The 16,494-nt window shown below is 39.1% G+C and overlaps 1 protein-coding gene across 1 annotated transcript in view; it reads left to right on the top strand.

Annotated features, from left to right (window-relative positions):
• CSMD1 (CUB and Sushi multiple domains 1) overlaps nt 1–16,494 on the top strand; it is a 1,488,158-nt gene that overhangs the window by 1,230,376 nt on the left and 241,288 nt on the right. Inside the window, exons 25-26 of the mRNA XM_027123007.1 lie at nt 6,220–6,411; nt 6,880–7,006. Coding sequence (XP_026978808.1) covers nt 6,220–6,411; nt 6,880–7,006 — 319 coding nt within the window. The remainder of the gene's footprint in view (nt 1–6,219; nt 6,412–6,879; nt 7,007–16,494) is intronic.

Raw genomic sequence — 16,494 nt, forward strand, 5'->3', positions numbered from 1 at the left:
TTTCTATAAGCATGCAAGGCTTTATCAGTGGTTCATAGGAGAAGATATCAGAGATTCTTAAATGATAAGGATTCTTTGTAAGTCGTGTACTCATAGCTCACCTGAGCATGAAGGTAATTTCTCAAGAGTCCCTCGGATGGAGGACGAAGAGTTCACATGACTGCGACCCTCACGGTTCATCTTGGGTGTATGAAGTGGATTAAATCTACAGCAGCTTCTTTTCAAACATAAGTGCTTGATTTTGAAGATAAGAACTAGTCCAAACACTTGAGAGTTAAGTGGAAGTCTCTTATAAAACTAATATTTTGTTAGACTTTAAAGAGATATAGGATTTAATCCTTAAAAACATTAAGACTGGATAATTACCGCAAAAGAGATGGAGTAATAATTTTCATCTGCCTGATGTTGGGAGCTTGTTTTGACTAGAACATTTTGTTCAGAGCATCTTTGCTGCTTATGTGACTACGAAGAAATCAGTGGAAAACAGAAAGAACTAGAATTACTAAATCGTTTCAAGCAACAATTGCAATTCTTAATAGGTAATGTTTTGAAACAAATAACTTGATTTAATCTTCTTAACGTTTCTATGGCTTAAAGAAAATACAGAAAATCGGTATTTATACACTGATTTGTGGCAGGCTACTGGCTTCAAGATAAAAAAGGATAACTTCTCTGTATTTTTAAACCATTATTCTATAGCAGGCTTAAGAGTGATCATTTTAAAGTCTTTTAGATTCAGAGACTTCCCTGATAGCGCTGTGGTTAAGAATCCGCCTGCCAACACAGGGGAAATGGTTTCAATCCCTGGTCCGGGAAGATCCCACATGCTGCAGAGCAACTAAGCCCATGTGCCACAACTACTGAGTCTGTGCTCTAGAGCCCATGAGCCACAGCTACTGAAGCCCACATGCCACAACTACCGAAGCCCACCCACCTAGAGCCGTGCTCTGCAACAAGAGAAGCCACTGCAATGAGAAGCCTGCGCACCACAACAAAGAGTAGCCCCCGCTTGCTACAACTAGAGTAAAGCCTGCACTCAGCAACGAAGACCCAATGCAGTCAAAAATAAATAAATAAAATAAATAAATTTAAAAAAATTTTTTTTAATTTAAAGTCTTTTAGATTCAAGTTAAAGTGGAAGTATCTCTTCTTTGGAGGACTATCTTTGTAGATCTAAATATAAATCTAAGAAAATAATTTTTGAGATTTTTTAATAACTACAGAAAAATATTTTTCCTGAAAGGGACACAAAATCAACAGCACAAAACTTTATATTGTCATTGAAGAACTCTGCTGTTATACATCGATTCAACTTATTTCACCAATGTTTAAAAGCAGCGTTGAAATTTTTAAGAGACAATGATAATATTACACCCTAACCACATAGCAAGCAGAGCTTAATTGAAATGACTGTCATTCAGTTTGTGAAGAGAGAGGCTGCAGAGGGGCTGTGTATCTACTGCGTGTGGACAGACTGAGTCCAAGCATCAAACTGGTTCACTGCACAAGCAACAAGAAACAAATTTGGGGTTTCTAGAGCTCCTTCTCTAATCCTTTCAAGATGTTGATTGAATGCTTCCTCTAGGAATAAATGTCTATGATACTGCCTGTAACTGTGCATGAATTATTAAACCCTGTCAGAAGTTTTGAACAAACAAAGCTCCCTTCACTGAGTTGGAAAACTAAACTTGGGAATATCAAAATAATAAATAAAGATAATAAACACTTTTCAAGTTTCTGACAAGAAGAGGAATATATTGGGCTTCCCTGGTGGCGCAGTGGTTGAGAGTCCGCCTGCCGATGCAGGGGACACGAGTTCGTGCCCCAGTCCGGGAAGATCCCACATGCCGCAGAGCGGCTGGGCCCGTGAGCCACGGCCACTGAGCCTGTGCGTCCAGAACCTGTGCTCCACAACGGGAGAGGCCACAACAGTGAGAGGCCCACATACCGCCAAAAAAAAAAAAAAAAAAAAAGAACAGGAATATATTGCATATAATGACTTTAGGTAGGTCTAGAAGCTTCAGGCACTTAGGAATCAAGTGTAGGACTTTTTACAAAATAACATATTTCACGATATTGTCAAGGACTTAACTGATCTTTTGAAAAAACAATAAATGGAATCATAAGAAAAACAGGACAGCTGGTAGTGGGAAGAGTAACTGCCCTTTCAAAAATAGCTTGGCTCATAGCTCAGGGAGATCAGCTCAGTGCTTTATGACCACCTAGAGGGGTGGGTTAGGGAGGGTGGGAGGGAGATGCAAGAAGGAGGAGATATGGGGGGATATATGTATATGTATAGCTGATTCATTTTACTGTAAAGCAGAAACTAACACACCATTGTAAAGCAATTATACTCCAGTAAAGATGTTAAAAAAAAAAACAGCTTGGCTCAACTCTGCATGATGAGGTGTGGTTTGGAAAACAAAATCTTTCAAGACTGAGTGATAGAAAAAGCAATAAAACAGACATTTTTATAATAATTCAACACAAAGTTTAGCAGTCATTTTTATTGGTACATCTGTGTTTACTTGTTCGTTTTTCAATGTTTCTTCCTTCCTTCCTCCAAAAAGGTTTTAATGCAGGCTTTGGGGCAGAGGAAAACGTTTCTTCAAGCTAATTTTAATATAAGATTTGGGGGTTTTAGAACTTTGATAACTTGTTTGATGGAAAACTTTAAAAGCCATGCTCTCTGAACTTAGAGGGAAAGTCTGGATAACCTTTAAGCATGAGTGTTTATCTGTGAAGTGGATGGCTAATGAGACAGCACGTAAATCGCCAGGAAAGTCAATGTCATTACTTTATCTTTTATAGGCATCAATCTCCAGGGAGGACAGTCTTTCATAACAAACTCTTCTGTGTAACCAGGAAATAATTCACTGTCAGAATAAAAGGTCTCTGGCAAGTCAGCTGGACCATTTCTTTGTCCACCCCTTAATCATCCTCAGAAGTTCTGTGTGTTTCAAAGTTTAGTCTTAAAAAATTAGATGGAATATTGCCGACTCTTCAGAAGTGAGTCTCAGCCTTCACCAAAAACTGAGAAATTATCAATATCTTTTAAAGTTATTTACGTCTAGCTTTCACAATCTAATCCTGGATTTTAAACATCTCCATTTCCAAAATAGGTATTTATTCAACAAGCATTTTATAAACTTAAAAAATCCAGGTTTCAGGTGCTCCTAGAAAAATCAGAAGCTTGGGTCAGAGGGAGTGTGAATTTCAGCAGGACAGCAGGTCGTCACTGTCTCCTGGGCTGCTGTCCTGCACGGCCTCGCTCTGCGTTGGTAAGACCTGCATGGCCCCATTAGCACTTGAGCTTGGCACCTCTCATGTAGGTTTTACTTCACCCAGGTTTCTGTCACAGGGGTACAAACAAAAGGGATAGATGTTTGACTCTTTCTGTTCATAATTTTGAGACATGGATTTTGTCTCCTGCATATGTCCAATTTTATGCACCACTGACACTTGATACTTAGATACCTAATTTGACTTCCAAATGGTGAAACAGTTTGAAACATTGGTTATTATTACCATTGTTAGTGGAGCCCTACTCCAGCCATCACTCCAGCTTGTCATTCTGCTCCAGCCAGCAGTGGCTTCCGGTCCTTGTCACCATGGGCAGCGGTGCTTTCAAAAGCACTGCTCTGATGCTGTCTCTTCCAAGCCCCAAACCAAGTAAAGCAGTAACAACAAAGACTTGCTTCCTCTTTCCGTTCTGTACAAAGAAAAGCTAGGGCTAAATAACCTGCAGTCTGCAGCACGTGAGCAAGGGTGGTTGTTTGTCCTAAGCGAGTTCAGAAGCTCGCTTCCTTTCCCGGTGGTGCTGGGACTATGCGTCAGACTAGCCTTGTCAGATATTTGCATGAGCCCTGAAACCCTATGTGACTGGGGCCCTTCCCCTTAATTTCGATCCCCTTCGTGGTAATTTAAAATATCCTTGTTTCGTGCTGAAATTGACATACTGTTACGCACTTTCTTTCTGGGCATCTTTTTTTTTAAAAATATATTTAAAAATTATTTTAAAATTAATTTTATTTATTTTAGGCTGCACTGGGTCTTCGTTGCTGTGCACTGGCTTTCTCTAGTTGTGGTGAGCAGGGCCTGCTCTTCATAGCGGTGCGAGGGCTTCTCATTGTGGTGGCATCTCTTGTTGTGGAGCACGTGCTCTAGGCATATGGGCTTCAGTAGTTGTGGCATGTGGGCTCAGTAATTTGGCTCGCAGGCTCTAGAGTGCAGGCTCAGTAGTTGTGGCTCACGGGCTTAGCTGGTCTGCGGCATGTGGGATCTTCCCAGACCAGAGATTGAACCCGTGTCCGCTGCATTGGCAGGCAGATTCTTAACCACTGCGCCACCAGGGAAATCCCTCCTTCTGGGCATCTTGAATTACAACTATTTGCATTTCTTAAATAGATAAACAGAGAGTTCTTGTAAAGGCACAGTAGGTAAAGACTGACATTTTATAGAAGGAAACTGTAAAGAGGGAAACTTTTCTTGGCAATTGTATGTAAATTACCAAATGTGTACTCATTTCCCTCCCATATACAAACCTGAAGAACTCAATCTTGATTATGTAGATATTATGAGGGTAGATGATAGTGTGAATTTAAAGGTATATCTTCCTCAATGGAAAGGACTCAGAATGCAAATTTGACAGGCAGACTTAGCAAAATCACACGTTCACTTTTTAAAATTTTATTTATTTATTTTTGTGAAAAGGAAAATGTCAAAGTTAGGTGGAAATAGATGTGATCCCATGTGGTGCCTCAAGTTTCCAGCTCTACTTTTTTAAATGGTCAAAATTTGCATCATGATATGAGGAGAGAGATTTGTTAGTGTAGAGCTGTCTTCACAGATGGCCTTAAATTATTGCCTCATGCAAAAGCAACGTACGGTTCTCAGTAACGCAGAGGCTAAATCTTCATTTCTATCATCTGTTTCTTTGAGTCTCAGAGCTTAGCTTGATGAAGTCATTACCATGACTCATTCTGGGGTTTCTGCTGTACACAGAGGGACTTAGGAGTCTCTCACCCTGGCCCTTGGGACCACAGCAGGTGGGACAGAGAGCCCGGCTCCCATGAGCAGAAAGGACTTGTTAACTTCCCGAGAAGCTTGAGATCTGGGAGTTTTAGAGGAAGTGGGCCTGGGGGCGGGGGCTCGAGTGAGCACAGGCAGTAAAGACCCTGATAAGCACCAGGTGGCAGCGAGGGGTGGCCCTGCTGGAAGGTCCCAGGTGTGACAAAGAGGGGATGTGGACACAGGAAAGGCATACGTGAAGCTCACTGGAGAATCCAGAAGGCTGGCTGGACATATGGATTACCTGATGACAGTTTGGAACTCTTTAGAATCTCCTTGTGTTACTCAAAGTGGGGTCTAGCTGCTCGCCACTTGAAGGCTAATCCTCGAAAGGCAAGATTGGTGGAAAGGAAAGTTTGCTTTATTCCAGAGGCTGGTAACTGGGGGAGAAGGTGGACTTGTATCCAAAGGCTGACTGCCCCGTGACAACCAGCGGGCAAGAGCTTTTATAGGTGGAGGGAGGGAGCTATGTGCAGAAACAGCACAGTCAGCTCCGACTGCCATCTTGAAATTGGTCATGATCAGCGTCATCTTGACTGTTTTAAGTAGTTAGTCTTCAGTTCCAGGGTCAGTTTGTTAACATTTCTTTGAGGCCAGTTCTCAGAATTGTGGCGGCTTGTGTCATGGCTGCAGTCTGGTCATGATGTAGTTAACTTCTTCCACCTGGTAGGGGTTTCAGTATCTACATAACAGCTCAAAGGATATGACTCTGAATATTATCTATAGCCCTTGAGGAGGAACTAAAGGTCCTTGACTTTGCTTAATGACTAAACTGTTATTATTTTGTCCTGTTTGAATGCTTTCCTTTCTTTCTGCATTTTCTCACTTCTCCGATTAAACTTTTTCTTTGGCTAAAGTTTTCTACAGACAAAAGGCAGGTGGAGGCCATGGTCCTGCTCAGTTTCACTTGTAAGTATATCAATAGATAGGAACAAATAAAGTGATCGAACTCCAAGAAACAACCAATGGTTAACAGATAAACCCAATCAAGACTCACATGTATTTCCCCATTTTTAAATTCAGAGTCTTCTTTTTCTTTCTACACTTCAAGGGACATTTGACAACCTGGTCTATTTCATCGATATTTTAACGCCAATATAGACGCCACTGTTACATTTTTCTGCTAATTCCTTCCTTCTTTTCTCATAGGTTTTGACCTAGTGAAATGTGAGGATCCGGGGATCCCTAACTATGGCTACAGGATCCGGGATGAAGGCCACTTCACGGACACGGTGGTTCTGTACAGCTGTAACCCAGGCTACGCCATGCACGGCGGCAACACTCTGACCTGTCTGAGTGGTGACCGGAGAGTGTGGGACAGACCACTGCCCTCCTGTGTAGGTGAGTTACTTACAAGTGCACAATGAGAGCTGGAGGCCCATGCATATGCTCTGACTTAGTTCTTACAGAGGAAGGGGGAAGGATTTCCACTGCTCTCTCTCCAGTATGGGTTTTTATGTATTCCTAATATTTGTGTGAGTGTGTGTGTTTGTTTTTTTTCTTTTTTTAGGTAGGAAAGACAGATCTCCTAGTACTATTTTATTGAGGCTATCTGCACAGAATTATTATTAGAAATATAACACAGTGTTTCACTGTTTTATTCTCTTGACTTTGCACAGAGGATACTGCCTTTCCATCAAGATAATGCTAGGGAACAAGTAAAGGAAAGCAATGACAGGGACAAACAGATGGCTGTGATTGTTTTCCTGTGTGTACAACACAGACGTGATGGTTTGGGCTTTTAAAGGTAGTTACAGGAAGCCTCTAATGCCTGGAGTAAACTTCCCTGTGTTTCTGTATCCCTTTCAGCGGAATGTGGCGGTCAGATCCACGCTGCCACTTCAGGACGCATCTTGTCTCCTGGCTACCCCGCTCCATACGACAACAACCTCCACTGCACCTGGGTTGTAGAGGCGGACCCGGGAAAGACCATCAGGTACTTGTTTTATTGGGTTTCAGTGATTTGAGAATAGAAGCATGGCTCCTATTCTTGTGGTGGAGATAGTGGTACATCCATTATTACCCACTATTAGATTTAAGTTTCTGAGTTAAAGAAGAAAATGTAAACACATGGCCAAGGTTTTTGTTGGTTTGCATGCTCACTTTGGTATTCCTTTGAAAATTTGTGTTAAGCCATCCATAGTAAAGATAAAAAAAGTAAGTACCTCAGTTAGCTTTGGCTGCGTAACAAGTGGGCCCCCGAAACTTAGTTGCTGCAAACGATGATGTATGTGCTCATGTCTTTGTGGGTTGCCCAGGCAGTTCTGGTTGGTTGGGGTGGGTGGTCTAGGAGGGCCTCATGCAGGTTTGGGGGGCTCAGCTGGATGGTTAAAGGCTGGGGTCTCTCCACTCCAGGTCTGTTCCTTCAGGAAACTAATGATGGTAGAAGGTTCCTCGAAGCAAGAGATGGAGACTTTGCAAACTTTTGCTTGCATCACATTTGCTGATGTGCCATCTGCCAAAGCAGGTCTCAGGGGCAAGATAAAGTTTGAAGAAATACAATCTACCCCTTAATGGGAAGAGAATCAGTTATATTGAAAAGGTTCTGCATATAGAGGTGGAAGAGGTGTGTGATTATTTTATGATATTCCAAAGTAAGTTTGAAGGAGACCAAGAAAGTATTCCAATCTAAAGTTACACGTATAACAGAAAATCATGAAAAATCTCAGATAATTGTGCAAACATTTCAACAGAAAGTATTACTCTATTTCAGTCGATAGTCCTAAATGATGGTAATTTTTTTAATTAACAAGTAAACCAACAAAAAGTAAAATTCTCCATGTGCCAGTCAAAAGGCTGTGTCAAAACCACAGTACGGTAAAGCAAAAAGTAATTTCAAAATAAGCTGTTTTTTAATTATAGATCTTGATGAACAAGGAGAGAATGTACATTCTTTAGTCACGCCTCATAAAATCCCCTTTCTCCTCCCATTAACTCTCCTCTTTCATTGTATTCTTTTGAAATCTCCCCGGAAAGTTAATTTTTTAAAAAACTCTGTACCCCACCTCCCAACAGCCTTAATCCACGTGCCTCTGTTCCTTTTCCTCTTCCCTGTGTTATTGCACTGACCAAAGACTAAAAGAATCCAGGCAACTCAACTCTGAAATATGTGAAGAAGCTGAAAGAGACAGGTGCAAAGCAGAAACCTCTTTCTGGGGCAAGTGGATACATGAAAACATTTATGAACTAGTGGGTTTTGTCCTTATTCACAGAAGGTTTGCCCAGCAAACTTAGTAAATTTATCATACTGCAACTTTATAACTTAGTAAAAAAGTGAAACGGGACAAGGAGGAGTGAGGCGACCTGCTGATTCCATTCAGTGTTGCTGTTTCTCATCAGGTGACTTCCATCCTCCCTGAAATTCACCAGACTTTCTTGAAGTTTGATCACATTTACATCTTGGGAGTGAGTTAAAGTGACATGGCACAAACTATTACCACTTTCAAACCCTCCAAAAGAAATATTCTTACTATGTACAGGGAGCAAGGGAAGGAATTTAAAGCATGTAAATATTGCAAAAAACATTATTTTATAATAACTCATTTAAAAATTAACTTGTGTCATTAAGAAAAATGATTAATTAGGTAGTTAGGGATCCATTGGGACACAAATAAGGCATATTTGAGGGACAGAATTTAAGAGTCTGTATTCTTCATAAAAATCAACATAGTCACTTATCCAATGAACTAAATAGAATTAAATACTACTTCTTAACTTTGAATTCCTGAACACTTGATCTGAATAATCCAAAAGCCATTACACTGAATTTGATTGTGAAAAATCCTAGGAATCATCTGTGATTCATAAAATGACTTTACATAAACAGGATATATTTCCTTTTAGGCTGATTTCAAAAGTTTCTATTTCTGACACATCTCCTTGTGATTTGTTTCCCAAGAATTGGAAAGAGCACTTGTTCCCCTAATGCAAACCAAGTGATGAATTCACTCTTTGCAGGTGAATGTAATACTTCATTAACATTTTAGTAAGAACAGAGAAAAGAAATTAATAAAGAATGAGTTGAAGTAATAAAAAATGTACAGCTTTTGCATCATGAACTGACTTTGTCATTTAACCGTTAATGTTCTAGGAAAAAAAAGACATTGCCTATACCACTTTATTGTTTGGGGAATTTTTTTCTTCTTGTAGGTATCTTTCAAGTTACTCAATTTGTAAACAGATCTTTTTCATTTAAGGCATAAAGCCCTTCATAATAAGGAAGTTAAGAAGCAAACATCAGTACTTGTAATTAATTTACTCCATCGGTATTCAACCTCATCCCAAAATGTTTCTGGTGATTTCTCTTCATTAAGAAAATATGTACTATTTTTAGTATGGCAATTTGGAAAATAACATACTTAAAAGTACATAATATACAATTTTAGGCTTAAAATGGTACTGATGCTAAGAAAAATAGGGCTTGGTCTTAGTTTGGATATTCTTTAGCTTAGTTTACTGAATTATTTCATTGATATCATAGCCAGTATTTTATCTACATCGTTTGTTTGAAAATGAGGAATACATCAGTCATATAAACATGAGCCCAGGGTTTAATTTAAGTATTAAAAATTCTTAATATAAATGGAATTCATTACTATACATTCTATTATGATTTCTTTAAATGTCAGTGTTTTTCACTGTCAAAGAATAAATAAGGAACAAGATCTCGGAAATTATAAAAGGTCTGGTTTCAACACTTCAGGCCAGTTATTACTGGGCCTATTTTGATTTCTTGGAGGTCCAAAGCAATTTCTGATTGCATATTGCTGTAACTTTTTGTTCGAGGTAATAGAAGACCCCAAAATAGTTTTTGTTATAGGGCACTTGGGTCTGGAAGAGGTTTGTAATTTTAACACGCATACTATAAAGCAGTTACCAGAATTAAATTTAATTAAAAGTCTAATCACAGGACACTGCAGTAAATTTAGCCACATTAAGAGTTATATGTAAGCATGTGTCCGAGAGACCCAGTGTGTTTCACTGCTGAGCACAGCTGTAATTTATACAATAAAGGGAACAGCATTACAAACATCTTCAGCAAGCAGCATCAAGGCAGTGTTTTTCATAATCGTATGTGTATGTTGTTCCCTGGCTTTCATTGCTTTTCTGCAAGTGTAATTGTCTGGAAAACTCACTTTGAAAGTATTTCTGTTCCTAATTGTTCCCAGGAAATTGCATTTGGAGGTGTAGTTGAGGGGGATTTTATTAGAAAAGCTCATGCAGTATTGAAAACATGAGAGGCCTATCAAAAGTGTATCAAGATTGTCAAAACTGTCCACGTGCAGACTTTTAAAGAAAGTGAAATGTGGGATGTGATCCTGATCTCACTGCATCTGGCTGGATGGGCTGTAGAAAGATCGGGGGAGATGTGGTTTGGAGATCTAGGAATGTTTTAATTTATTTTTGACCAACCTTCAAGATCGCTGTGAGACACAGACTAAGCAGGAGAAGGACGGGCAAATGATTCCACTTCACTGGACATTTGTCTCCAAACGTGAGGTCGGCATGTAGTAAATGTGCTGGGAACATGAGTCGGGAGTCTTTTGCTGACAAGACAGACAGGCGTGGGGCCCGGAACCGAAGCACCTCAAACGCCCCTTTCCTGTCAGGGCCACAGCGGGGTATCCCATCTATCTTTGTGGGTAAGGTGAGGAAATAACCGGTCAAGAGAATTCCAGCCATCCAAAGAAAAGAGAGCAGCAGCTCTTCAAAGTCTGCCCAGTGTCTGAGGCTGGGCTCTGGCCCTCCTTAGCTGGGGCTGTGGGAGCAGCTGCTGGGTTTAGGGAACCCGACCAGCTGCCTGCAGAGTGAGAGAGAGGGAGAACCCTGCAGGCACCCGCCACGGCGCAAGATCCTCATGCAGGCAATTTCAGTTACCCCGCTTCAGCTAAACAACGCCAGTGCCCCAAAACAGGATTCAGATTTCAGTTGCAGACTTACTGTGAAGAATTGCATGAAGGACAGACTTCTCTTTTAGTCCTTCAGCTCCCAGATCTGTGCATAAACAACAGAGGCACGTCACAGCCAGTTCCTGATCGCGTCACGCGCCTTCCCGAGGGGGATTGCTGCGCTCAGCTCAGCCACAGACAGCAGAGTGTGTCCTCGTGTTGCTTCCTTGTCTCCCAGTGATAAACCCACTTGGCGTTTTACAAACACGGATAATCGAAAAGGGAACTGGCCATTGAAGATGAAAGTGTAGAAAGAATTGAAAAGTGGTAACACTGGAAGTGAAATTCCAATCACACATAAATGGAGCTTAGGAGAAGCAGTTGATGGTGGGGACGTTGGTATGGCTGCTGTTCCAGGGATGAACGCCTCACAGGCACAAGGCAGGCACGCCAATTTCAGGATTATTATCATCCCCCCTGGGCCTCTTTCTACTTCTTTATTCCCTATTTCTGTCAATGCCTGTCTTCCTCAGAATGGCTGGAGGTTTTAATTTTCAGTATTATCTTCTGCTCTTCCTTGTTTCTCCCTCACCAGTCTCCAATATTTTCCCAACTGAACAAAACAAACAAACAGGTATTAATATATGTCTCACAGCATTCTTTTAGTGAACTACATTAAATTTCTTCATAATAGGCTCTGCGAAAAAATTAGTTGCATGCAAGCCAAACCCTTGTCAGCTCTACCCTTGTTTGTCTTTCTTCTTATCTGTGATTCCCAGTTCCTACTTCCCAGGCTCTTACTGTAATCTTCTCCCAGTGAGCCTTCCAAATCCGTCCTCCACCCTCTCCATCTCTGAGCCACCCCTTTGCTAATCAGCGAACATAAGCTCCTTAACCAGAACTGTAACACCCTCTCGACTTGGCGTCTGGTCCCCTACAGGTTTACCTGCAACGGCTCATATGCACGTTACATTTCAGCACAGATGAAGCGTGTATGAGTCTCCCATCCCAACCTTGTCAGCTCTCTCGACCTGTGCTCCCCCCAGTTTCTCCTTGTTGCCTCACCTCCAGATTCTTCCCATCTTTGGGGGCCCAGTTAAAAGGTCAACCCCTCAACAAGAATTTCATTCTTGTTATCTCACCTGAAAATAATCTGTGTTCTTCTCTGGACTCAGTGTTTGCCCTGCAGTTCCTTCCTTCTGAAGTAGGGTCATCACTACATAGCAAGACATCCAGGCAAGCCTCTTAGTGTCACGAGCTCCTCCCTCCTTCCCACACTCCTGTGATCACACATCTCAGTAATTCTTCGTGGAGCCCCAGGTCTGCTCTCCCACCAGTACTGCTGCTACTTCCCTAGTCCAGACCAGCATGACTCACTGGGCCTCTTCTCTGACCATCCTGCCAGGGCTGCCTCTCAACCACTGCTCCCACTCTAAGGAACATGTTTTATTTTTTTTCAATTATTAATTTTATATGGCTGAAAAATAAATGTATATCTAGACATCTTCAAAAGTATAAAAAAGAAAGGCATGCATTATCCCCATACTAGACATCATTGTTGCCATGTTCACATATGTCTTACATGGACTTTGCATATTCTACAGTGTGGGTGTCTATAATTAATTATTGTCTCTCTTGGTTATTTACATTATTTCTAATTTTCAATATTATACATAATAATATGGCAAATAGTATTGCAAGTAAAGCTTTGCCTCTTTTTATAATTAATACCTTAGAATAAATTCCCAGGAAAATTCTTTCTGGGTCAAATGGTTGAGACATTTTTGTGTGTCTTGATACAAATATTTCTATCAAATAAAGCTGATCATATCACTTACCCCCTTTAAAAAAAGTACGTATTTTGTCTGCTCATTATGTGCAGAATCAATTCAAGTTCATTGTCATAACGTTCAAAGTTATTTATTTTCCCAATTTTTGAAATACTAGAAAAGTGTTGCAGAAAGATAAAAAGCCTGAAAAGTAGTTTGCTATAATCCTAGACACAAAATATAACTACAGTTTAAAATTTGGTATATATTTTTATAATTTTTTATGCAAACACACACACACACACCCATATATATATATAATATACATACATATATATACAGCTTGATTTATCTGTTTATCTACTTGTTTAATTATTTTTGAAAAATAGTATCATGCCTTAATATTATTCTGAAGATTTCCTTCAGTCAGTAAACATGGTCAAAGTTTTATATCCTTACTTGTAATTCCACCTCATTCTGTTTAGTCATGGAAGAAGATTCTATTGCCTGAATGCACCATAATTTATTTAAACTATACCCTATTGGGATATTTGCGTTGTTTTCAGTTTTTCACTATTATCAGCCATGCTACCATCCTCCCAATATATCACCTCGAGGGTACTTTCTACAATGAATTTCTAAAGCTGGACTTGCTGTGTATGCATATTTAAATTTGTATAGTTATTACCAAATTGCTTTTATGAAGAGTAGATATGGCTTCAACAGCATATGAAAAGGTAGGGTCTCCACAATGTCACTGAAACTGGATAAAGTGTTTATAATCTTTGCCAATCTGGTAGGAAAAAAATCTTTGCATCATTTTTTGTTATATTTGTAACTTTTGTATCTTTACATTTTTAGCATATTAATGAATGTATTTGTTCAGTAGCTTTTTGTCTCATCCTCTTTATTGAATTATCCTTCCTATTTCTCTCTGCCTGACAAAGCCCTTCCCAGACACCTTGAGGCAGAATTAAACACACCTGATGCTTTGTTCACGTCTCTTAAAGCTTGTGACACTGTGCATTGCAAAGTGTATGTTTTTGTTTTTGTTTTCTTTCATGACTGTGTCTGAAATGACTAACAGTTCCTTCAGGATGATACTTTTTAAAATCAATTTTTAAACTTTCCCTACCTAGTGGTATGGTGTCTGCATATTGACTTTAATTATTTTTTTTAGAATGAAAAATGGCCATTTCTTTATCTGTTTAAATTTTGTTATATCATTTTTGTTGTTATTGAATATACAAGGTATTTCCCAAATGGCAAAACTTACAGCATCAGGGTGAATCTTTTTTTGTCTATGTAAGCTTCTCATTAACATATAACATAGGCACATAAGACTATCCAAATGATAAGTATACAGCTTGTTTATAAAAATACCCCTTGTTACCAGCAACCAGATCAAAACCCACATTGTGCCCTTTGAGCTCCATTTAAACGATCCATTCTTAACGATAATCACTATCCTAACTTCAGATAGATAATCGCTATCCTAATTTGAACTTTATAAAAATCGAATGATACAGTGTGATTAGTTTTGTGTCTTGATTTCCTCAACCTTCACTGCCACTGATACAGGTAAATTAGTCCATTGCATGAATACACAATGATTTACTTATTTATTCTGAGTGTTGGTGGACGTGTGAATTGTTTTTACACAGTTTAAGGTTATTGCAAATCATGTCGTGTTGGATATGCTTTCATGTATTATTTGGTGGATGTGTGCATGTTTTTCTCTCAGGTGTACACCTGTACTCAGCTATGGTAGATACTGTCAAATGATTTCCCGAAGTGGTTAAACCAACACCACTCCCATCACAGTGTAGGTCACTCCCAGGTACCTCACCTTCCCCTGCACTAAGCATTGACTGTCTTTCCTTTTAGCCATTCTAGTGTGTAGTTGTTTTAATTTGCTTTTCCTTGGTGACTGATCAAGGCCATCACTTTTTTATATGTTTATTGGTCTCTTGACTATCCTCTTTTATAAATGTCAGTTGAAGATTTTTGCTCATTTCTTTTTGCACTGGAATGCCTATCTTTTCCTTTTGATTAGTATATAGTTTTTATACATCTGAATGCAATCTTTTGTTGATTATATATTCACCAGCTATATTCTTATACTCAGTGGTCTTTTGGTTTCATAATGATGTCTTTTGGTAAAGACAGGTTTTCAGTTTCAGTGAGTCAAATTCATTTTGGCTCATTTTTCTTTTATGGTTAGTATATTTCTTATTAAGTTATATCAAATATTTTGTGGGGGGGTTTCTTAGTGTTTTTGTGTCCAGTTTAAGAAATCCTGCCCTCCAAAGTTATAAAAAATATTATCTTAAGTTTTTTTTATAGGAGATCTATTTTATCTTCCACATTTATGTTTTCATTTCATCTGGAATTAACTTCTGTGTAAGGTATTAGGACGATGCAAGGAATCTTTTGTCCATAGTGCAGTTCAATTGACCATTTGTTGGAAAGTCAGTCTTTCTCCATTAACTGAAGTGCAGCCTTTGTTATTAAACCAGATAATTATAATTATGATTATATAATTATAGGCCTGTTTCTGAACTTCATTACATTGATCTATTTGTCCATCTAGTGCAATACCTTTCTATCTTAATCACTGAATTACTTAATAAGTACTGATATCTGGTACTGTATTCCTCCAGCTTTGTTCTTTTTCATGTAGATTGCCATGGCTATTCTTTTTTTTGTGTGTGGTACGTGGGCCTCTCACCGCTGTGGCCCCTCCCGCTGCGGAGCACAGGCTCCGGACGCAAGCTCAGCGGCCCTGGCTCACGGGCCCAGATGCTCTGCGGCATGCGGGATCTTCCTGGACCAGGGCACGAACCCGCATCCCCTGCATCGGCAGGTGGACTCCCAACCACTGCGCCACCAGGGAAATCCCGCCATGGCTATTCTTGACCCTTTGCATTTCCATATGAGTTTTAGAAACACTTGTTACTTTCTACAAGGAAGTTGCTAGGGTTTTAGCTGGAATCACATTATATCAGTAGATCAGCTTAGGGAAACCTGACATCATTTCCAGTTCTGAATTTTCTGATCTCTGATATAGTATATTGTCTCATTTATGTAGATCTTATATAATTTGCCTCAATAATGATAGTTTTCTGTGAGGAGCTCTTGTACATCTTTTGCTAGAATTATCCCTAGCTATAGCACACTTTTTGATGATAATGTAAATAGTATTTTTATTTCACTTTCTAATTGTGACTGTCTTGTGAAAATAAATTATATTTTTATATTTATCTTGTATAAATAAATTCACTTATTAATTCTGAGTTCTTAGGTTTAAAATTTTTTTCTTTGTGAACAATCATGTTATCTACATTAATAAAAGATTGGTTTCCTTTTTTGTCAAATCTTTTGGCTTTGTCTTGCCTTGTTGCACTGGCTACAGTCACCAGAATAATGATTCGAAATGAATCTCATTGTCCTGGTCCCAATCTCAGAGACTAAACTTTCAATTATTTATTTATTTCAATAAATATATGTGAGTTATATTTTAAAAACTCCATAATGGAAAAAATATTAAATTCTACCACCTAAAGATATAAAATTCAAAAACAACTATAGGAAATTATTGGAATTAATAAATGAAATTATTTATGTAAGATAAGTAAAAAACATAGTGTTTTCTACATTTTTTTCACTTAGCAGTACTTTTATGGACTTTTTACATATCAGTATTTACTGAACTTTTAATTCTTTTGTTGTTGGACATTTGTCCTGTTTTCAGTTTATCACCAATT

Source organism: Aethalodelphis obliquidens, unplaced genomic scaffold (assembly GCF_003676395.1).
Source record: "Aethalodelphis obliquidens isolate GAN/ISIS:26980383/991018 unplaced genomic scaffold, ASM367639v1 scaffold25, whole genome shotgun sequence".
Taxonomy (NCBI): Eukaryota; Metazoa; Chordata; class Mammalia; order Artiodactyla; family Delphinidae; genus Aethalodelphis; species Aethalodelphis obliquidens.